The sequence below is a fragment of the Onychomys torridus genome, chromosome 18 (genome assembly GCF_903995425.1).
Source record: "Onychomys torridus chromosome 18, mOncTor1.1, whole genome shotgun sequence".
Classification (NCBI taxonomy): domain Eukaryota; kingdom Metazoa; phylum Chordata; class Mammalia; order Rodentia; family Cricetidae; genus Onychomys; species Onychomys torridus.
In genome coordinates, this window is record NC_050460.1 from 65546469 (window position 1) to 65569931 (window position 23463).

The 23463-nt window shown below is 50.3% G+C and overlaps 2 protein-coding genes across 2 annotated transcripts; both read left to right on the top strand.

Annotated features, from left to right (window-relative positions):
- The first annotated feature begins 3236 nt into the window (after window positions 1-3236).
- LOC118569682 (RLA class II histocompatibility antigen, DP alpha-1 chain) lies at window positions 3237-11543 on the top strand. The gene is made up of 4 exons (XM_036167822.1): window positions 3237-3330; window positions 10450-10695; window positions 11016-11297; window positions 11389-11543. Exons 1-4 carry the CDS (start codon window positions 3249-3251, stop codon window positions 11541-11543), a joined length of 765 nt encoding a protein of 254 aa, XP_036023715.1. The 5' UTR covers window positions 3237-3248.
- Window positions 11544-17959: 6416 nt separating this feature from the next.
- LOC118569440 (HLA class II histocompatibility antigen, DO alpha chain) lies at window positions 17960-22872 on the top strand. The gene is made up of 5 exons (XM_036167186.1): window positions 17960-18116; window positions 19389-19637; window positions 19851-20132; window positions 20223-20376; window positions 22704-22872. Exons 1-5 carry the CDS (start codon window positions 18035-18037, stop codon window positions 22870-22872), a joined length of 936 nt encoding a protein of 311 aa, XP_036023079.1. The 5' UTR covers window positions 17960-18034.
- Window positions 22873-23463: the final 591 nt, after the last annotated feature.

A 23463-nucleotide genomic window follows, 5' to 3' on the forward strand; every position in this document is an offset into this window, starting at 1 on the left:
GATGAACAGCAGAGACTATGACTAAAGTTGTCGGCTATGACCCCAGAACTAGACAGTGTCTGAGCAAAGAACCAATCAGGCTTGAGCTTCTTATGAGTCATCTGTCACTGGGCAGAAGGTGTGAGAGGCCTGACCACCTAGGAGGTGATGCAGGCCAGATGACATTGAGGATAGAGGGTAGTGATGCTCGCTTTAACAACCTGTTGTGAGACTGGGGGTGGGGGGGGGAGAATGTGTTCTCTGCTCTGAGAACATCAGACATCCTGCTAACCCATCTCTGGGACTATCATGCCTCCAATCCCACCACCTCTTGCACATTGTCAGGACAGGAAATGGAGCAAGTGTCGTCTTAGGGTGTGAACGGTCACTCATTGCCATGACCTGTATAGAGTTTTCTGTGAGCATCCCAGAATTCAGAATGAGTCCTGGATCTGTCTGATTTGCTGTTGTTTGTCTTTTTTTTTTTTTTTTTACTCTTTGCTCTTTGGGGACCTACCACCCAGCTCCCAAATAAAACACATGGAGGCTTATTATTTCTTATGAAAGCCCAGCCTTATCTTGGCTTGTTTCTAGCAAGTTTTTCTTAAGTTATCCTGTTTACCTTTTGCCTCTGGGTTTTGTTTTGTTTTTTTTCCTTTTCTTACTTCTGTGTATCTTACATTCACTTTTACTCCGTGGCTGGCTGTGTGGCTGTGTGGCTGGCTGTGTTGCTGGGTGGCTGGGTGGTTGTGTGGTTGTGTGGCTGTGTGGCTGTGTGGCTGGGTGGCTGGGTGGTTGTGTGGTTGTGTGGCTGTGTGGCTGGGTGGCTGTGTGGCTGTGTGGCTGGCTGTGTTGCTGGGTGGCTGGGTGGCTGTGTGGCTGGGTGGCTGGGTGGTTGTGTGGTTGTGTGGCTGTGTGGCTGGGTGGCTGGGTGGCTGTGTGGCTGGCTGTGTGGCTGTGTGGCTGGCTGTATGGCTGTGTGGCTGTGTGGCTGGGTGGTTGTGTGGCTGGCTGTGTGGTTGTGTGGCTGGCTGGGTGGCTGGGTGGCTGGTCCTCTCTTCTTCCTTTTCTTGCTCCTTGATCCCTTCTTCCCAGATTTCTCGTCCTATTTAATTCTGTCTGCCAGCCCTGCCTATCCTTTCTCTGCTCAGCTATCGACTGTTCTGTTCTTTATTAGACCACCAGATGTGTTAGACAGGCACAGGAACACAGCTTCATGGAGTTAAACAAATGCAACATAAAAGAATGTAACACATCTTTGCATCATTAAAATAAAGGTTCCACAGCATAAACAAAAGTAACACATCTTAAAATAATACTCCACACTTTGCCTCTGCCCAAGGGCATGCTCAGGAGATCACCTACCCCTCTTGTATTTCTCTCAGAGGTCTGTTGGTTCTGGAGGGTACAGGAGTCCCAGGGTACCTCCCGAGGACTTTGATGGGGTGGGTGGCATTGGCAGGACATCTTACAGGGTCCTCCGACCTGGGAGTCTGCCACACCTACAACTATGTAAATATGTGATTTTAGGGATTGCTTTTGGGAACTTGGACTGTCTGCAGAATGGAGCTGGTATAGACCACCTTATAGCAACATTGTTAAGGTCACGTGACAGAAATAGAGCTCAAAGTGCTTCAAGACAGTCAACCCCCAGGGAATAAGGACAGACAGGCAAAAAGGTGAGAGACGAAACAACTACCAAAGCCCAACCTTCCCGCAAAAGATCTGACTGTGTCGTGGTTATCATGAATATTTTCACCAACCTCCAAAGGGGATCATTCCCTCCTTTACAATTTATAGCTAAATCCTGTGAGGCCACAGATTCTGATAAAGAAAACATTATGTTGCCATCGTTTCCTTATATTGATATTAAAATGTGAACAAAACATCACCATCTAGAGAAGAAAATAATCACATAACATGAAGCTTCCATTAGGTATATAGAGTCTGGGAAAGAAAACTTCAGTTCTCTGGAGGCGCCGGGGTTCCTGGCTGGAGTCTCCTTGTCACTCATCTGCTATAGACAGAGAGACACTTAACGCCCCAGGGGCTCAGAATGGAGGAAGCTGGAGAAGGGGGAGGAGTTTCATGGGAGCCGGGACCCCAGGGCATCATCCACTGGGAACTGGCCGACCCACTCCCACCAACTACCAGTGGCGCAAACACTGACTGGATGTCCCGCACGGCTTCCATGACGTTGATCTCACACATGAGCTTCTTTGTCACCCAGTCGAGGGCAGCCACATGACCCCAACGACCTCCTAATGCCAGGTGTCTGTTGGAGGTGAAGCAAAGGCAGAGTGTTGATGCGGGGAGCACCCTGACCTGACTGGAATCATGCCCACCCCAGCCCCTGACAGACGGGAGGAAGCGCTGCTGTAGACAGCAGCAGACAGACAGACAGCGTAACTGAGGAAGGCACAGCTCCTGAAGCTGGGGAAACACGGCCACATGGAGTTCACCAGTCAGAGGGGCTAGGGCGACGGCTCAGTCCGTAAAGAGCCTGCCATGAAAGCATAACGTCCTGAGCCTGGATCCCTGGCTCACACGTAATCCCGGAGCCAGGGAGGCCGAGACAGGCAGATCTTGCTGGACATCAGTCTAGGCGGTAACGAGTTAAGGAACCCTGCTCAAAGGTGGAGACTAAAGAGAGAGCTCAGCGGTGAAGAACACTTGCTGCCCTTACAGAGAACCCCGGGTTCAGCCACCAGCACCCCATGTCAACTCACAACTGTCAGGAACCCCAGTTCCAGTGGCTCCAGCACCCTCTTCTGGCCTCTGTGGGCACCAGGCATGTGTGTGATGCACAGACATACATACACACAGGCCAAACACTCAGACACGTAAAATAAGATGAAAAATATTAAAAACAGTGGACAAAACATGAGAGAGAATCTGATGTTGAGGGTGGCGGTGATGTAGGGAACTTGGGAAGACTATTTCTACCAAATAGTAGAACCCAGTATGACCATCTGGCACCATCTTATCTTCTCAAGTCTCTACCCCTGGCAGCAACTATGACTGAAGTTTCATGGCCCTGTCAGCTCCTGAAAACCCTCCCTCCTTTTTAGCCCCTTTTACCCAGCAACAGCCAGGTCAGCTCTCCGGCTTCTCTGATTGGCTGACCCAGCCCTTATTTTTGTATCTGTGTAGTCAGGATAGGAAGCCCCGTTTCAGGGTTTCACCTGTCCACATTCTGCCTCGGTTCATCACTGTCCTGTGATCACAGTCTTCAGCTGTAGATCCCCAACCTGAGCTCTGAGGAGAGAATGTTCCAGACTAAAGCCGAGGTCCTGAGAGCCTCCTTCCTGGCTTTCCTGATGAGTCTCCCAGGATCTGGGGCCGTCAAAGGTCAGGAGGATGGTGGGGGCACAAGGTGGGAACAGACAGCTATTCACCCTCTTTAGAATGAGAGAGTTTGCAGGACTCGATCCATCTCCCTCACGCCTCTCCTCTCCTCATTCCCGTCTGTGAAGTTCACTTGGTTTCATCCTGCTCTAATAATCATAACAGAAACAGCAGGGCTGGAGAGGTGGCTCAGTGGTTAACAGCACTGGCTGCTCTTCCAGAGGGTCTGGGTTCAATTCCCAGCATCCACATGGCAGTTCATAACTGTCTGTAGCTCCAGTTCCGAGGAAGCTGATGTCCTCTTTTGTCCTCTGTAGGTACTGCCCACACATGTGCACTTATATTTACACAGGCAAACACTCCACATATGTAAAGTAAAAATAATGAGTCTTATAAAACACAGCAGCCACAAACACCATTCACACCTCACAGGAACCATCTGTGAGAATATTTTAGCCTTTCTCTGAGAGAGGAAAACACTAGGCTAAAAAGACTAAAACGTGTCCCAAAGTTGTTCCCTCAGTCAGGGGTCAAGGTTAAAATCCACACACAACTCTGATGACAGACTGACTCTGCCCACGAGGACTTCACAGCTGAACCTGGCCAGGACCCCACAGCTCAGATCCTCAAGCCCCACTCTGTGTGGCTGCCTTCAAGAACTCACAGGTGTGGACACCAAGTGTGGAAGCTAGCAGAGCATTAGGTGGAGAGTTGCAAGTTTTAGTCCTTCATTCCAAATAAGTCAAGGTGGGAACTCAATGAGCTAGTCACATCACACCCTCAGTCAAAAACAAAGAATAAGACCCTGGGAGGCAGAGGCAGGTGGACCGCTGTGGGTTCAAGGCCAGCCTGGTCTACAGAGTTGAAGACAGCCAGGGTTGTATGGTAAGAACCCGTCTCAGAACCAACAGACAATATCCAAAGAATAAACACACCCTTGCTTGATGTTCTCAGCTAGTTTTCCTTTCTCTCTTTTTTTGGATGAGTGGTGTTTGTTTGTTTGTCATTTTGTTTTGATTTTTGTTTTGAGATAAGGTCTTATGTGTGTAGTCCTTGCTGGTCTAGATCTCTCGTTGAAGGCCAGAGAGTCCTTGCTGGCCTTGGACTTATAGAGATCCCCTGCCTCTGCCTCCCAAGTGCTGGGATTAAAGGCATGTGTTATCATGCCTGGCCACTTTCTCCTTTAACTGTTCAGCATCCTTACCTAGGGAATGGTGCCACCCACAGTGGGCTGGGTCTTCCTACATCAGTCATCAATCAAGCCAATCCCCCACAGGCATGCCCAGAGGCTAACCTGATCTAAACATCCCTCATCAAGACTCCTGTCCTGTGTGATCCTAATGTGTCAAATTGCTGGGGAGATTAATCAGTGCAACCTGTGACTTGTCAACTTGACACACAGACGCCTCCCTTGAATACATAAACCTTCCACCCATGTCCTAAGAGTCTCATGTTAATATACAATAAGGCCCAACATCTTTAAATTTTTCAAGGCTTCAAAGGTTTAAACTTTTTTTAACTTGTAGGTTCTATAAAATATAAAATAAGGGCTGGGCAGTGGTGGCGCACACCTTTAATCCCAGCACTTAGGAGGCAGAGGCAGGTGGATCTCTGTGAATTCAAGGCCAGCCTGGTCTACAGAGCAAGTTCCAGGATAGCCAGGGCTACATGGAGAAACCATCTTGAAAAACCAAGTATGTTTACATATATACAACATATTTTATAAGTAAAATCTATATGTATATAATAAAAATAAAGTTATGCACTAACCATTCTTATTCCCAAAAGGAAGAACTGGAGCATAAAAATTATCAGCCCAAAGCAAAACCAAAATCCAGCAGTATGATTCCAAATCCAATAGCTTTGTATCTGGAATCTTGGACTTATTCATAATCTTCTGGGCCCCAAAGTCCTTGAGTAGTCCCAGCTCTCCAGCTCCTCCAGTCACAGCACACTCAACTTGTCTCTTAGGTCAGCTCCACTCTACACCTGGAGCTTTCACAGCAGAGGTCACATGGCTCTTTCTCCAACATCCCAGGGTCCGGTGCAACTGAGACTTCATCTTCAGTAGTGACCCCTTAGGACCCCGAACTGCCACACAGCGCCTTGCCTCTGCTACTCTGGATAACTTATTTTTTCTTTCCTTTCCTTTCCTTTCCTTTCCTTTCCTTTCCTTTCCTTTCCTTTCCTTTCCTTTCCTTTCCTTTCCTTTCCTCCCTTCCTCCCTCCCTCCCTTCCTTCCTTCCTTTCTTTTTTTCTTTTTGAAGAGGGTCTCCCTTTGTAGCTCAGGCTTGAAACTCTCAATGAAAGCCAGACTAGCCTTAAACTCACAGAGATCCACCTGCCTCTGCCTGCCACATGTGGAATTTAGGCAATTCTTCATTGAGATTCTCTTCCCAGGTTGTTCTGGGTTATGTCAAGTTGATGACTAGACTAACCAGCATAGCTCCACAGAGTTTAATTTAAGGCAGGAATTCAGGGGTAGATAGAAGCAAAAGGGGATGAGACTGGGGAGAAACGTGGTACCCAGTCCCCCACAATGGTCACCTGGGTTATTTTAAGTCTTGCATTGTAATAAATACCTTAACAAACACATTTTCATGTAAATATGAAAATTAACTCATCACGATTGTGTGTGTGTGTGTGTGTGTGTGTGTGTGTGTGTGTGTGAGCACCGGGGGCTGAGCATAGGTCCCCATGGATGCTGGACACGCACCCTCCTACTGAGCTACAGCCCCAACCCTCACCACTGCCTTTGCAGGGTTTCCCTTCTCTCTGGCTTCTCTCAACATGCAGATAGATTCTTTGCTTTAAAAACATGAACTACGAAAGAAAAATTGTCCTTGCCTGTGCACAGCATCCCCCCTCTCACCCGGGGCGCTCTCTTTGAGCTCTCTTGTAAGCTCCCACGTTGGATGCCTGTAACCTCTATGTAAGAGTCAACCCAGTGGGTGCTTTTTGGTTTAGAGCATGTGACATATGGCTCAGGCTGGCCTTGAACTCTCAATCCTCCTGCCTCAGGCTCCTGAGTGTGTAGGAATTTCAGGTCTGTGCCACCAAGTCCAGACTACTTGAATTCAATCCAAGTTTGTCTGTTATTGGACCTTAAAGAGAATCCTCTGTTAACGTACTTATCCCCACCCCCATTTCCCTGCATCTTCGTCTTCCTTTGAATTGACTGCTTAATTATCTCATCGCTAACTTTGTGGCCTCAGCTCTTTCCAGGTCTTACTTTACACACTCTCCTTGGGGTCTCTCCTGTTTCTGTCGCTGTGATAAACACCATGACTGAAAGCAACTTGGGAAAGAAGGGTTTTGTTCTCCTTATAGATTGCAATCCATCACTGAGAGAAATCAGTGGATCCATCCCCGGGCAGGAACCTGGAGGCAGGAGCTGAGGCAGAGGTCGTGGAGGAGTGCTGCTTACTGGCTTGTTCCTCAAGGCTTGCTCAGCCTGGGTTTTTTTGTACAAGACCACCTGCCCAGGGATGGCTCCACCCACAGTGGACTGGGCCCTTCCACATCAATCATTACCCACCAGCTTGCTTACAGGCCAATCAGATGGAGGTGTTTTCTCAATTTCACGTCCTTCTTCCCAGATGACCCTGGCTTGTGTCAAATTGACAAAAACCAGACAAACAAACAAGAACAAAATCAGCACAAACCCTTCAGGTTTCCGGCCCAAACTCTCCCCGTAAGACCAACCCTAATGTATGACTATCTGTGTGCCGTTTCCACTAAGGTGATGTCATACCCCAAGTGCCACGTGGAGCCGGTGTCTTCTCTCACTCAGGTTGGGTCCCTCATAATGGAATCAGGGACTGTTGTGTGCCAGGGAGATTTTGGTCACAGGACACAGTGAGTTAGACGGGGTGCAAGACCAACTGCTCAATGAATGGATCTTAAGCAACTTCACCACAAGAGTGACACATTAGAGGCAGCAGTTTGGTAATCAGTGTGATTTAGGCATTCTACAGTGTTTCCAAATAATGAGTTATACACCATAAATGCATAGTTTGTTTTGTTTTCTTTTGTTTTGTTTGTTTTGGACAGGATTTCTCTGTGTAACAGACTGGCCTGGAACTTGCTTTGTAAGCCAGGCTGGCCTTGAACTCACAGAGATCCCCCTGACTCTGCCTCCTGAGTGCTGGGATTAATGGCATGTGCCACCGCTGCCTGGCAAGTGAAACTTTTTTTTTTTAAAGATTTATTTATTGTGTATACAGTGTTCTGCCTGCAGGCCAGAAGAGGGCGCCAGATCTCAATACAGATGGACGTGAGCCACCATGTGGTTGCTGGACCTCTGGAAGAGCAGTCGGTGCTCTTAACCACTGAGCTATCTCTCCAGCCCCAAGTGAGACATTTTTTAAAAGTGACAAAAATAAAGGGAGAGTGAGAGAGCAAGGTAGAGAGATGATAGATAGATGATAGATAGATAGATAGATAGATAGATAGATAGATAGATAGATGATAAAGAGATAAATGATAGATGATAGATAATAGACATACAAGCAGGCAGACAGACAGGCAGATAGTAGGTAGAAAGATTAATTTGAAAGTTACTTGGCACTTTCCTGTCTCTCTCCCTCACTTCTTGTAGCATCAGGGTCTTTGGTATCGATCAAATGGATTTTTTTCTTCTTTTCCACTGCTCACTTCGTCCCTTCTTGCCGCTAAGGTCTTGCCTCCTTAGCCACCTGCCTTTCAGGCTGCACACTGGCGCCACCGAGACCCTCCTAAATCTCCAGTTTGGTGTCGCTCCCCTGTCCAAGCTTCCGGAAATTTCCTCACTTCCGGCTGACATAAACTCCTGAGGTGGAGAAGTCTGCCTTGCCCTCATGGGCCTGTCTCCTGCTCCACATCTGAGGTTCACCGCAGAAGCCTCTGTGGCTCTCCAAATGCCTTGACCATGCTTCCCAAAGTGAGAAATGGCGTTTCCCTCTGTCCACAGCTTCAGTCCAAGCAGTGCACTCACGGGGAACTGGGCCTTCCGGGCAGCATCCGGTGCCTGCCTCAAGTTCTGCACTGTCTGTCCTCTCCAGCCTCTGTCTGTCCCCTGCAGTCGGTGTAAGTGTTGGGGACAGGAACCAGGTCACATTTCTGTTTGGACTGTCTCTCTCTCTCTCTCTCTCTCTCTCTCTCTCTCTCTCTGTGTATGTGTGTGTGTGTGTGTGTGTGTGTGTGTGTTGATATAGGGTCTCACTCTGGCTCAGAATGGCTTTGAACTTGTGAGCTATCCTCCTGCCTCAGCCTCCCGAATGCTGGACTTGCAAGCCTGAGCTACCATGCCTTGGCTTATAGTAAGTAGGTTTTTAGTATGTTTTTTCTGGATGACAATGATGTCTTAGTGTGAGAAGTACTGAGGACTGAACCCCATGCATTTTGATCAAGTACCCCACCTCTGAGCCATCTGAGGCCCCTCCAGCTTTTTGTAATTTTATTTTTAAAATAGTCTGGTACTAAATTGTCCAGACTGGCCTTGAAATTGAAATCCTCCTGTCTCAGCTGTAGCTGGGATTACAGGCCTGTGATACTAGGTGAGTATGAAAGCAACTTTTGGAGGAAAATAAGTTGTGTCATATCTGACAGATCTTTGGACCTCAGAATCTGTGAAAATGTTTAAAAAGTGTAAGCCAGTTTTTAAAAACAATTTATTTACTTGTATTTTATATACATTGGTGCTTTGTCCACATGTATGTCTGTGTGAGAGTGTCAGATCATCTGGAACAGGACTTACAGACAGTTGTGAGCTGCCTTGTGGGCACTGGGAATTGAACCTGGGTCCTCTGGAAGAGCAGCCAGTGCTCTTAACTGCTTGCTGATCCATTGCTCTAGCCCTATCTATCTATCTATCTATCTATTGAGACAGGGTTTCTTTATGTAGCCCTGGCTGTCCAGGAACTCACTCTGTAGACCAGGCTGGTCTTGAACTCAGATCCGCCTGCCTCTGACATCTGAGTGCTGGGATCAAAGGCGTCCACCACCACACCAAGGCGTAAGCTACTTTTAAATGGTGCTTTGATGGTTTTTATCTTCTTTTTCACCATGTTTTATGAAGATGATTCCTCTGGCTCATGAGGAACCTGAAATCCATCTGAGAGAACATTCTCACTGCTGCTGTGCAGCCCACAAATAGACCTGCTGTGGCCAGGGACCCACAGGAAGAGGCGGGGACCCACAGGAAGAGGCGGGGACCCCCAGTCCTCTGCACTCTCTTTCCCCACCATTCCAAGTTCAGACACTCATGTGTTCATCACGTTATTGCTAATGATGGCAGCTTGTCTTGTGTTTGTATGCTATTTATTACCAACTAATGAAGACTAAGAAACCAAAAATCAAACCACACAAGGATTTAAAATTCAACAACTTCTATAATATAATTCTATTTAAAACAAAAGTAAAATATTTTTTAAAAAGTTAAAAAATAGTTTGAAACCATTTTCAAAATCCATCTTGTTAGATTTAATACACCCAAGGTAAAACAAACAAACAAACAAACAACATGAAGTCATGATATTAACACACACTGCAGATGTGAACTCATGAACCAAAACAGAAACACGGAGACCGTCAAGAGCCCTACGACGCAGCGAGCTTTCCCCTCAACTTTCTGTTTTCTGCCTCTTCTGTAATAAGGAAACCCGCACACCTGCCCCTCCAGCTCCGTCCGTGTAAACCTAATTTCACATCTGCAGCTCCGGAGCCTCGAGCTGTGGGGAGAAGATAGCCTCCCTCCTAGCTGTGCATCTCTGTGTGACCGGATGCAACAGGGCACCTCTCCTCTCCGGTTTCCTTGCTTGCTTCTGGGGGTGCGGTGGGGTGGGGTGTTGTGACATCCACATGAGGCTACTCGCAGATGCCTGGCGCTCAGCGAGCTCTCCGCAGAGGTTCAGGACCCGGGCAGAGTCACAGGGTTCCACCTGGGAGTGAGCAGGGGCAGTCTCTCTATCTTTCCCCTTCTCCCTGGTAACAATCCCCACCCCGCCACTGTTTGCTCTTGCTCCTTCTCCCCCCATTTCCCCAGGTGGCCGCTTCTGACTTTATTAATAAATCCAGCCATGCCCCTGCCTCACCACTTACACAATAGTTCTTACATCTGTCTCACTTTTCTTGTTTATACAGCGGACCACGTAGCAATGTATGACATCTTTGCACAGACACAGAAACCGTCGGGTGACTGCATGTACGCGTTTGACGGCGATGAGCTGTTCTATGTGGATCCTGACAGGGAGGAGACGGTCTGGGGCCTGCCAGAGTTCAGCACAGTCTACGCCTTTGACGCCCAGGAGGCTCTGCCCTACATCATCAGCCTGAAGAACAATCTCAGAGCCTTCATCCAGAGACACAACGTCACCCAGGTCCCCAGTGGTGAGGGTTCTCTAGTCTCTTCCTCTGTCATGCAGTGGGAGGGGTGGGAGGACCCTGCCCACACTCAGAATGGGAGTCACTGATGCCCTCTGCTGAGGGACCCTCCTTGGAATGGCCTGGGCTCCCTGCTGTAAGTGGGGGGCTGGCAGCCTGTCTTCTCTTCCCACTCATGAGAAGTTGAGCTGACGGAGGTAGCTCAGTGGAAGGAGTCTCCCGGTTCTCACTCTGGACCCCAGAGGTGACTTGAATTCTGAGACAGAAGATGCCGGATGGGAGCTTGGTGACTCACCCAGAACTCACCAGGTTCTGTCTCTTCCCAGAGCCTCCCGAGGTGGCTGTGTTCCCCAAGAACCCAGTGGAGCTGGGCCAGCCCAACGTCCTCATCTGCCACGTCGACAGGTTCTTCCCTCCAGTGCTCAACGTCACATGGCTTCGTAACGGGCAGCGGGTCACTGAAGGGACGTCTGAGACAGTCTTTCTGCCCAGCACAGAACTCAGATTCCACAAGTTCCACTACCTGACCTTCATTCCCACCGCCGAGGATGTGTATGACTGCAAGGTGGAGCATTGGGGTCTGGGCAAGCCGAGCCTCAGCCACTGGGGTAAGCAGTGTCCCCCGCCCCCATGCCTCTGCTCTGGGGACCTCGTGCCCAGCATTCCACTGTCCTAACTGCATCTCCTCATTTCCTTCAGAAGTGCAGGAGGCCGTCCAGGTGACGGAGACAATGGAGACTGCGGTCTGCGCCCTGGGCCTGGTGGTGGGGCTGGTGGGCATCATCATTGGCAGTGTGCTCATCATAAAGGCTCTGTACTCCAGCCATGAGCCCCCAACCCAGGGACTCCTGTGAGTAACTGTGGAGGTGGGGATGTTAGGGTGCAGGCAGAGGGCAGAGGAGGGAGTTCACACCTGCTGTCCAGAAAGGAGGGAACACTGATGAAGTGGACACAGATCTCTCCAGAGTTAGCAGGCAGAGCTATGTGAGACAACCCAGAGAACCCAAGGCTCGGGCACCACCCTGAACATCTGACTTACAGCCCAGTGTTCTCCCTCCTCTATGTAATGGTACTAACATCACTGTGGCTTGATGCTTGAGAGATGGTTACAGCATTTATGTGCATAAGAACATTAAGCACCTTCACCAAGGCCACACAGACTGTCTGGATCCAAAACTGCTTCACCACTGTCCTATGCTCCCTTTTATGAAGAAAGAGACCAAGTTCAACCACAGTCTAGTCTTGGATTCAGTCTGTCCTGCGCATGCACACACTTATGGGATGTTGGGATGGGGGACTGATACACAGTTTCTCATCTCTCCTTGGACCCATTGATGGCAAAGCTCACATAAAAATTCCCTTATGGCCTTGTATTTATCAAAACAATTATATTTCAAATACTTACGTTTTTAACTTCTCCCACTGGATAGTGATCTCCCCATGATGACGGCGCCTCTCACTCACCTTCATTGTTAACTGTTATTCACTCTGAACCTCAGGGCCAAGGTTAAGTCACCACTCCACAGACTATCAGGGCACCCCTGTTCTGACTCCTCTATCTGCTCCCCTGTTCCCTTACTCCCAGGACTAACCTCTTCCCCCACACCACATGTAAACACGCTCATGTATTCAGGGAGTTTCCCTTACATACAGTTACTGGTGTGCAATGTGTGTAAGTATTCACTGTACCTGCGGCTTTAGTGAGCTCAGATGGCTCCCACTCCACATCTAACTTGAACCTCTGGTCCATTGATCTCAGCTGTTCAATGTGGTTCTGCTCTAGCCATCTGTCTCTACACCCTCTGGGATACCTGGGTTATGTCCCAATAACTTTCATTATTCTCACATGGACATGCATCTCTGGGATGCATGGACCCTAGGAAGCAGGTGCAGGGAGCTGGGCATGCAGCCCTCCCCTTGACTGTGTGCTGCCCATCCATCGCCACAGCTGTGTTGATCTCAGTTCCCAGTCTCCTGCAGTGTCCACAGCCACGTCCAACCCGGCCCTGTCCCGTCTCCTGCAGTGTCCACAGCCACGTCCACCCCGGCCGGCCCTGTCCCGTCTCCTGCAGTGTCCACAGCCACGTCCACCCCGGCCCTGTCCCGTCTCCTGCAGTGTCCACAGCTGTGTCTCCATCATGTCTCCTTGCTCTTCCGCTTTCATGAGTGGAAAGGAACACGCTGCTGCTGTTCACGTTCCTTTAGTCACTTCTAGTTGTGACCATCTTCGCCTGTGGCCTCTTTGGGCTCCATTGTTCTTTTCTGGTCATTTCTGGCTTGCATCCTTTGCCCACTTTTTGGAATGAGTGCTTCTGTGGGAAGCTGAGGGCTGGGGTTTCCTCTGCCATCTTGCTGCATCACCGCCTGGCAGGGCTTCATTTCTCTCTTGATGGTTCCCTGCAAGCCGAGACATTTTATGTGCTGCTGACTCCGTCACAGAGGCGCTGGGAAAGACAGGTTTCTCACAGGATGAGGGGGTGGGGTGGTGTGTGATAAGAACACACACACACACACACACACACACATACATACACACACATACACACATAGACACACACATACACACATAGACACACACATGCACACACATACACACACATACATACATACACACACATACACACATAGACGCACACACATACACACACATACATACATACACACACACACACACACACACACACACACACACACACATGTACACACATACACACACATACATATACACACACACACACACACACGCACACATGTACACACATAGACACACATACACACACACATACACACACATACACACACCCCCACACACATACACACACATACACACACACATACACACATAGACACACATACACACACACAGACACATCCACATACACACCCACATACACACACGTACACACACACACACACATGTACACATGCACACATACACACCACCTGCTGCCTCCTGCACAGAACTTCCATAGAGCCCTCTGGATACTTCCTGAGTCTCTATATTGTCCCTCAGACTCAGGTTTTCTTTAGACTATTATAATTTTCCATGGAGTGTGAGGCGAGGAGGCTGGGACCTCTCCTAGCTTAGAGTCTTATGACGAGAAGCCTGTCTGTCTGTCCTTCCTTTTTCTTTTGGTCAGGGTCTCACTATGTAGCCCTGTAGGCTGTCCTGGAATTCTCTATGTTACCTGGCTGACCTTGAACTCACAGAGATCCACCTGCCTCTGCCTCTCGAACACTGGGATCAAAGCCACGCACCTCCTAGCCCGGCTAGAAGCCCCTTCTTAATGATTTTTATCTGTAGAGGTTAGCACATCCCTTGGTATTTAGAAATTTCTCCATAAATACCTGTCAATTTGCTGGAAATATTATGTACTCCAACACTTACTTGTTTAGTACCTCGATTGTCAAAGGCTGGGAGCTGGCTACAGCTGTAGGATGGTAGGATGTCCCGTGGCACCATCATTAGAGCACAGCATGACAATATCACAACTGTCACCATGGTAGAAAGTGAGTGGTTTAAAGCATGAGCAAGGCCACAGTGAAGCCACACTCACCTTGTGGATGCTGGAAACCAAACCTGGGTCCTCCACAAGAGCAGCTGGTGCTCTTCACCTTGGGGCCATCTCTCCAGCCCATCTTGATAATTTTTGAGGCAGAATCTAGTCTCACATTTATGCAATCTTCCTCAGCCTCCTCGGTGGTGGGATTACAGTGTGAGCTAAGATGCCACTAAGCTGTCACCGCCAGTCTTCATGTGTTCAGAAATAAAAACATGCAGTTGAGCTGGGCAGTGGTGGCGCACACCTTAATCCCAGCACTCGGGAGGCAGAGGCAGGCGGATCTCTGTGAGTTCGAGGCCAGCCTGGTCTCCAAAGCGAGTTCCAGGAAAGGCGAAAAGCTACACAGAGAAACCCTGTCTGGAAAAACAAAAACAAACAACAAACAAAAAACCACAGCTGCACTTGGGAGGCCTCTCTTGATGAGTTGCCGGGAGATTCCCATCCCAAAAACCACTCAGCTTCACTCAGCCATTACTAAACAGAGAAGCCACCATGGTTACCAGGCTTTCCCATCCATCTCTTGTCCTGCCATCCCAGCGCTCCAGCCTTGCTGGCAAGGACACTAAGATGGGGAGGACCTATGCGGGGAGGACCTGTGCGGGGAGGATCTATGCAGGGAGGACCAGTGAGGGGAGGACCCCGTGTGGGGAGGACCAGTGAGGGGAGGACTCGTGCAGGGAGGACCAGTGAGGGGAGGACCCCGTGCGGGGAGGACCCGTGCGGGGAGGACCTGTGCAGACTGGGCCAAGGCTGAGAGGAGGTGCCCTCCTGTGGCAGACACCTACTGAGGAAACTCTGTGCACTAGGCCTTGTTGTGGACACTGGGGGATAGAAACGAAGGACACAGGTGAGGATCCCATCAGCTAGGGCACACAGCCCTCTGAGGGCCATGATTCACAGCCAGAAGCTGTGGTCAGCAGCTCCCTCAGAGCAGAAACCCTCATGTCCCTAGGAAAGGGCATTGAAGGGTTTTGTTTTGTTTTGTTTTGTTTTGTTTTACCAAAAGGTAGGGCCATGCAGGTTGCTCAAGAACCACCCTGGGCTAATCCCATTCAGTTCTGGATGAAATCCAGGAACCTGTATTTGTTAAATAACCAATAAATTGAATTGATATGAATTTTTAAAAGATGTGTTTTTATTTTGATATGTACGAGTGTTTGTTTGGGTGTATATGCACCACATGTATACAGTGCCCATAGTGGCCAGTAGAGGGCATCAGATCCCTGGGAACTGTAATTACAGATAGTTGAGAGCCGCCTTTGTGGGTGTTGAGAACCTGACCCAGATCCTCTGCAAGAGCAGCAGATGTTCTTAACCACTGAGCCATCTCTCCAGCCTCCAATTTATTTAATTTTTAATTATGCATATGTGTGTGTGTGTGTGTGTGTGTGTGTGTGTGTGTGTGTGTGTGTATGCATGAGAGTACAGGTGCCCACCAAGACTAGAGGCATCGGGTCCCCCTGGAGCCATTAGTGACAGGCTATTGTGAGCTACCTCATGTGGGTGCTGGTATCCAAACTCTGGTCCTCTGGCAGAGCAGGGTGTCCTTTTGCCCGCTGAGCCGTTTCCCAGCCTACCTCCACGTACTGGCTGGTTTTGTGTGTCAACTTGACACAAGCTAGAGTCAGCAGAGAGGAAGGAGCCTCAGTTGATGAAATGCCTCCCTGAGATCCAGCTGTAAGGCATTTTCTCAATTAGTGAACAATGACGAAGGGTCCAGCCCATGGTGGGTGGTGCCACCCCTGGGCTGCTGGTTCTGGGTTCTGTAAGAAAGCAGGTTGAGCAAGCCATGCAGAGCAAGCCAGTAAGCAGCACCTCTCCATGGCCTCTGCATCAGCTCCTGCCTCTAGGATCCTGCCCTGTGTGAGTTCCTGTCCTGACTTCCTTCAGTGATGAACAGCAATGCTGAAGTGTAAGCCTAATCAACCCTTTCCTCCCCAACTTGCTTTTTGGTCATGGCGTTTCGTCATAGCAAAAACCCTAACTAAGACACTCCACCGAATTTTTTGAGATGGGGTCTCTCACTGAGCCTGGAACTCACCTATTTGGCTAGACTAGCTGGCCAACAAGTTTCATGGATCTGCTGGTCTCTGCCCTCCCAGGGCTGGGGTTACAGACATGCTCCACCAGGGCTGGGGTTACAGACATGCTCCACCACATGTGGCTTTTACTGTGTCCTGGGAATCCACACCCAGGCATGCTCTCTACCCACAGAGCCACCTCCCCAGCCCCAGAAATTTGTATTTGTTACAAACCTCATGGGCAACTCTTTGGAATCAAAGACCCAGGAGATTTCTTAGATGTAGCCAAGCTCGAAAATCGTTTACTTCAGCATCTTTGGCAAATGGCCTTCAGAAGTTTGATGAGAGTTCTTATGGATAAATAGACAGTTATCCATTTTATTTTTTGAGACAAGGTCTCTCTGTGCAGCCCTTGGCTGTCCTGGAACACCCTATGTAGACCAGGCTGGCTTCAAACTCATAAGAGATCCACCTGCCTCTGTCTCAAGAGTGCTGGGATTAAAGGTGTGTGCCACCATGCCCAACATCTCTCTGTTCTGTATTGAGTCCTTCTAGTGCCAGCCATTGGAAGAGCCCACCAAGAGACACAAGCCAGGGGCATGGGCACACCAGTCAGCCTCTGGCCTGTTGTGGAATAGAATATTTGTTTAACTGTATAAAGATGTGTTGCTGTTTAACCTTGCCCGCCTAAGGCGCCTGATTGCTCTAATAAAAAGCTGAATGTCCAATAGCCAGGGCTGGCTGGCAGAGAGAAAAGGTGAGTCAGCCAGCCAGAGGCCAGACCGACAGGAAGGAAGCAGGAAAGCAGCATGGACAGTACATAGAGGAGGTAAATGGGCCTTGGGGCTGCACATAGAATAACAGAAATGGGTTAATTAAAGTTTAAAAAACTAGCTAGAAACAGGCCTAAGCGGAGGCCAAGCATTCATAATTATAGTTAGTCTCTTTGTCTTGATTTGGGGGCTGGTGATCCAAAAAAGCCTGCTACACTGACCAGCATGACAGAGGGTACCTGGGGACCAGAAGGGACAAATGGAGACTACCAACACACATCAGTTGTAGAAATTGCCTGAAGCTTTCCTTCAGGTGAAGCATCTCCAACCATTTCACACTCTTTCTAACTGGATAAAATAAAATAATGTTTTGGAAAACAATTTATAGGTTTAAAGGGTTTTTATTCTATGGTTTATTTTATCCAATGATTTGCCTTTCTTAGTGCATTTTTAAAAAAATATCTATTTATTTATTATGTATATAGAAGCGGGCACCAGATCTCATTACAGATGGTCGTGAGCCACCATGTGGTTGCTGAGAATTGAACTCAGGAACTCTGGAAGAGCAGTTGGTGCTCTTAACCTCTGAGCCATCCCTCCAGCCCCTTAGTGCATTTTATTTCACATTTTTACCCCAAATTTGTCCTGAGGGACCTACAGAAAAAAATCAGGTTCCTTCTATGATGGGCCAAATGGAGGCTTTGTCCCAGCACAGATGTTGGGTGCTCTGAGACCTCCCTGCTCCTTCCTGAAGCCCCTTCTTAAAGGATGAAGTAACAGGTGACCCATGGCCTTCATCCTCCACCTTCCCACCCAGACTCTTGGCTTCTTCACCTAGCAACAGACCTGTTAACTCAGAGAACTGCTCTGATTGGTTGCTTACAGCAAGGGTCTTCCCCTAACCTAGAATCTGTTTCTCCTTACCTCCATCTTGCTCACTCGCTCCCCAAATAGACGTTGTTAGAGCAGCACCCCCCTCCCCAGAGCAATGGTACTCCGTGTGGAGCTGGTCCTGGTTCTCCACACCCTGATAACCTTCCTGAGTCCCCAGGGAGTATGGGCCATCAAGGGTAAGTGGTGGGAACACCTGAGGGTGGGAGGAGATGTGGGGAGACAGCACAGGGGGAGAGTGTCTCCCTCTGTCTCTGGTATGTGGGCAACTCCCTCCACCTGCAGATAAATCCTGGCCACTCTGTCACATCCACTCTGGAACCAGCTACGGGCTGTGCCAGGGTCTCCTCTGGGCTCCTTTTACATTCAGAGTCCTCCTCGTCCCTTCCTCTTTTCTGAGACCCATGCCCTCACCTGCCTCACCTCACAGCACCCTGGCTCCTCGACCACTTCCTGGCCTGCAACATTCAATTCTTGTCCGGCTTCACGGAAGCATTCTCCACTGTGTCTATACGTGAGCTGCTGACCTGCACACCAAAGACTGATTTCCTCCATTCGACACCATGCTGGGCACATGACAGCCCCTCACATTCAGCTCATAACTGTAGAGCTCTGGAAGGGCTAAGATGTAGCCCAGATATCCAGGACACTGAGTACTCTGCCATGGGGTGAGACCCATTAAATGACCACTCTCTGAGATGGAAACTGGCACCATTGCTTGAACTCCTGACTTAATGTCCAGTGTATCCTACAGTGCCTTGGGCTCTTTTCTCTCCCTCTCCACCTCCATGTGTTTACAAGACAGAATTTTATTGAACTATGTAGCCTGGTCCTGAACTTATGATCCTCCTGCCTTCTACCTTCTGAGTGCTGTGGTTGCGGGATTATGTCACCATGCCTGGCTTGTGGAAAGCTATCCTCCCCCACGCTAGTCTCTGGGCTGTGTGTGAGGACAGTCCTGTTATGCCATAGCAGACCCTTGAAGAGTTGCTGAGAGATGGAGGGGGCGTGGCCAGCACACACATGGGTGGAGCGTTCATGCCCCTGTCTGTCCCTTACCCACTCCTACACTGCCTCTCTTTGCCAACAGCTCCCCTTCAGTACTTCCCCTTAACCATTTCCTTCTAACCCCAATTTTACCATCTGACACACAAGGCCTGACCTCATGGCTGTGACTACAGTTACAGTAGATGATGGAGGAACGGAAACCCCAGACATTACCCCCTTTCCCAGCCTGCTTTGCTAGCTCCACCCATGTGTGTACTGGCCACGCCCCCTCGGTCCTCTCTCTTCTGTCTCCCGTCTCTCTGCAACTCTTCAAGGGTCTGCTTTGGCATAACAGGACTGTCCCCACACACAGCCCAGGACGAGGCCAGGCTGAGACTCGGCAGGTCATATACCTGGATGACACACGATTCTCTTCCCTCCCATCCTGCCCTCACCCAATACAGCTGACCACATGGGCTCCTATGGACCGGCCTTCTACCAGTCTTACGATGCTTCTGGACAGTTCACACACGAATTTGATGGGGAACAAATTTTCTCTGTGGACCTGAAGACCAGGGAGGTCGTGTGGCGTCTGCCTGAGTTTGGGGACTTCCTATATTCAGACTTTCAGAGTGGGCTGGCCAGCATTGCCATGATTGCAGCTCATCTGGACATCTTGGTGGAACGCTCCAACCGAACCAGAGCCATCAGTGGTACCTGGCCCTCCCTCTGCCCCCCTAACTAGGCAGGGGAGGGGACTGGACAGGATCCCCCATCCCTCTCCAGTGTCCTCCTGCCCCAGCAGGTACCACCCCAGAGCGCCTCTGCAGGTGGCCACATGGGAGGAAGTGTCCCTTAATCTTGCCCCTAATGAGGCCCAGCTGTAAGGGATGGGACTTTGGGACTCAAGGTCTCATTCCTCCTAGTGCCTCCCAGGGTGACCGTACTCCCCAAGTCTCGCGTGGAGCTGGGAAAGCCCAACGTCCTCATCTGCATCGTGGAAGATATCTTTCCCCCTGTGATCAGCATCACCTGGCTGCGCAACAACCAGCCGGTCACTAAGGGAGTGACCCAGACCAGCTTTTACTCCCAGCCTAACCACAGGTTCCGGAAGTTCCTCTACCTGACCTTCGTGCCCTCAGCCGAGGATGCCTACGATTGCAGGGTGCAGCACTGGGGCCTGGACGCACCGCTCCTCCAGCACTGGGGTATGGGGCCCCATCCTAGCCTCTTCACGCCCATGGCTCCTCTACTCCAGATCCCTTCCTGTGCCCTCTGACCCTTGCTTCCTCTCCCAGAGCCCCAGGTGCTTACCCCACCCCCAGACACCACAGAGACGCTGGTCTGGGGCCTGGGCCTGGCCATCGGCTTTGTGGGCTTCCTTCTGGGCTCCGTTCTCATCATCACAGGTACGTGCCTGCCCAGTATCCCCAGGCGCAGAAGCGGGGGAGTGTGGGGGTGAAGGGAGGAGGGCATGTATGTGTCGGAGAGGGGAAATCAGAGACTGTGAAAAGCAGTGGTGAGGAGAGAGGAAGCGGGGAAGAGGGAGGGGAGGGAAGGGGGGAAGAGGAGGGGAGGGGAGAGAAGAGGAGGGAAGGGAAGGGGGGAAGAGAAGAGGAGGGGAGGGGAGGGGGGAAGAGGAGGGGAGGGGAGGGGAGGGGAGGAAATAGGAAAAAGAAAAACCGGGGTTTGGACAAAGTGGGAAAATGAACGTGAACGGCCTTGGCCATCTGGGTTTTGCTACTTTAGGTAACTACTCCTCTAAGAGAAACCCGTAAGAGACGCCCTGTGGATTCCTGACAAGCTTCTGGAAGCTTCTGCATGCTCAGCTCTAGCCGTCTACATTGCTGACCTCCAGTGGCATCAACCTCTCTTCTATAGGTCCCTCATTTTCTGGCCCCGAAGCTCCGGGTGGAACTTGTGGGGCACAGTCTGCAGCCTTCCTACCCAGTGCACCCACAGCTCTGATTCATCCAAACCTCTGGCAGTCGCACTAAATTCTCTTACGGTGTTTGCCGTTTGTCCTTTGTTTGGGGTCTAGGGCAAAAGTTACAGCTGAGGGATACTGAGTACCAGGAGGAGTTCTGGGTGATGACCACCCAGCATGGCCACGTTCGTGATCGCCAGCCCATCTGTGCCTCGTTTGGCCCATACCTTGTCAGTGGGCCATTTCTCCAGGGCTTCAGGAAATTCATCTCCCTGGTTCATACTTCAAGGAGAGGGATACAGAGTATCCGACTATTGCAATTCCCACAAACAATGACAGCTTTGTAAGGCCCTGGGAGAGGAGCGCTCACAGGGATTGGGCTCCTACATGAACACCACCTCCCTTTTGGAAGTTCAATGGCATCTTGTGAATAACAAATAGCTGCCCAAGATTTAGGATGGCCGTGTCCTTCAGTGGTGTCCATCATATTAGGCAGGAGGACAGCAGAGTAGTAGGTCTGCAAGATACTTGGAGGTAGGAGGTCCCAGGCTGGAGAGATGGCTCAATGGTTAGAACACTGGCTGCCCAGCACCTACCAGCACTTCCCAGATGGTGGCTCACAACCATCTGTAACTCCAGTTCCGGGGATCCTGTGTCCCCTTCTGCCACCACCACCCCAGGCATCAGGTACACATGGGGTGCACAGACATACATGCAGGCAAAACTTTACTAATGTGTATCAAATTGAAATAATAATTAAATCTTAAAAGAAAAAAAGACCAAGCCGGGTGGTGGTGGCACATGCCTTTAATCCCAGCACTTGGGAGGCAGAGCCAGGAGGATCTCTGTGAGTTCGAGGCCAGCCCAGGCTTCAGAGTGAGATCCAGGACAGACACCAAAACTACACAGAGAAACCCTGTCTCAAAAAACAAACAAACAGGGGGCTGGAGAGATGGCTCAGAGGTTAAGAGCACTGGCTCTTCTTCCAGAGGACCTGAATTCAATTCCCAGCAACCACATGGTGGCTCACAAACATCTATAATGAGATCTGATGCCCTCTTCTGGCCTGCAGTCATATATGCTGTACACATAATAAATAAATAAATCTTCAAAAACAAACAAAAAGACCAGCTCTCTCTAACCATGTGATACAGAAGATTTTAACCATGAGCAAACCTGAACATACAAAGAACATACAGGCCATTCATATCAGTCACCAAATGAGTGACACAGATTTGGGGTTTCCAAGCATTAGGAGTCATTAGGAGTCTCTTGGGATCTTCTGGATTAGGGTCTCGGGTTAAGAAAGTAGTGACAGGAACTCTGTACTTCTTAACACACTCCAGATGACTCTAACGTCACTGTCCCGATCCTAGGCTGACATAGGTGCTACCAGGGGCCATTGGCAGGGCCCCCTGAGGTCTGAGTTGGACCAATCCTTCTGGGGAAACTTGGTTTATGGTTTGCTAAAGCATCGAAGTTGATGAAGATATAAATAGAATCAAAACTCTGGTTTAAACTGTGAGTTTGGTTCTGGGAAGGAAAGGGTTGATGAGGAAAGACTTTGTAGCTGTCCAGGAGAGAGCAGATTAGGAGAAGACTACCAAAAAAATGCCAAGGAAGTGGGCAAAGTTGTCTTAAGTCAAAGTTTTTGTTTGCCAGCAACAGCAAGATCTTCTACACCCAAGGAGAAGCTGTTTACCATAAAGGCACGGGGGCGGCACACCAAACCTAGGCGGGTTTGGTCCTGTCTCCTGGGAACAGAGCTGGGACCCGACAGGCTGGCAGAACTCAGCCTGTCTTCTTGCTGGGCCACATGGCCTGCATGGTGGCCACTGTCCCCTGTGCTCAGCCCACATGGCAGCCACTGTCCCCTGTGCTCAGCCCGCATGGTGGCCACTGTCCCCTATGCTCAGCCCACATGGCAGCCACTGTCCCCTGTGCTCAGCCCGCGTGGTGGCCACTGTCCCCTGTGCTCAGCCCACGTGGTGGCCACTGTCCCCTGTGCTCAGCCGGCGTGATGGCCACTGTCCCCTGTGCTCAGCCCGCGTGGCGGCCACTGTCCCCTGTGCTCAGCCTGCATGGCGGCCACTGTCCCCTGTGCTCAGCCAACATGGTGGCCACTGTCCCCTGTGCTCAGCCCGCGTGGTGGCCACTGTCCCCTGTGCTCAGCCAACATGGCAGCCACTGTCCCCTGTGCTCAGCCTGCATGGCGGCCACTGTCCCCTGTGCTCAGCCTGCGTGGCGGCCACTGTCCCCTGTGCTCAGCCCACATGGTGGCCACTGTCCCCTGTGCTTAGCCAACGTGGTGGCCACTGTCCCCTGTGCTCAGCCCACATGGCGGCCACAGTCCCCTGTGCTCAGCCCACATGGCGGCCACAGTCCCCTGTGCTCAGCCCACATGGCGGCCACAGTCCCCTGTGCTCAGCCCACATGGCGGCCACAGTCCCCTGTGCTCAGCCCGCATGGTGGCCACTGTCCCCTGTGCTCAGCCCGCATGGTGGCCATTGTTCCCTGTGTTCAGCCAACATGGTGGCCACTGTCCCCTGTGCTCAGCCCGCATGGTGGTCACAATCCGCACCTGTCATTACCACTCACAGGACTAACTCCCA

What these genes read in the sequence shown, in the direction of transcription:
- LOC118569682 (XM_036167822.1), top strand. Translation starts at nt 3,249, where the DNA reads ATGTTCCAGACTAAAGCCGAGGTCCTGAGAGCCTCCTTCCTGGCTTTC. An exon ending in AGGATCTGGGGCCGTCAAAG is followed by an intron (nt 3,331 to 10,449) that starts GTCAGGAGGATG and finishes TTGTTTATACAG; the next exon opens with CGGACCACGTAGCAATGTAT. An exon ending in CGTCACCCAGGTCCCCAGTG is followed by an intron (nt 10,696 to 11,015) that starts GTGAGGGTTCTC and finishes GTCTCTTCCCAG; the next exon opens with AGCCTCCCGAGGTGGCTGTG.
- LOC118569440 (XM_036167186.1), top strand. Translation starts at nt 18,035, where the DNA reads ATGGTACTCCGTGTGGAGCTGGTCCTGGTTCTCCACACCCTGATAACC. An exon ending in GGGAGTATGGGCCATCAAGG is followed by an intron (nt 18,117 to 19,388) that starts GTAAGTGGTGGG and finishes CACCCAATACAG; the next exon opens with CTGACCACATGGGCTCCTAT. An exon ending in ACCGCTCCTCCAGCACTGGG is followed by an intron (nt 20,133 to 20,222) that starts GTATGGGGCCCC and finishes TTCCTCTCCCAG; the next exon opens with AGCCCCAGGTGCTTACCCCA.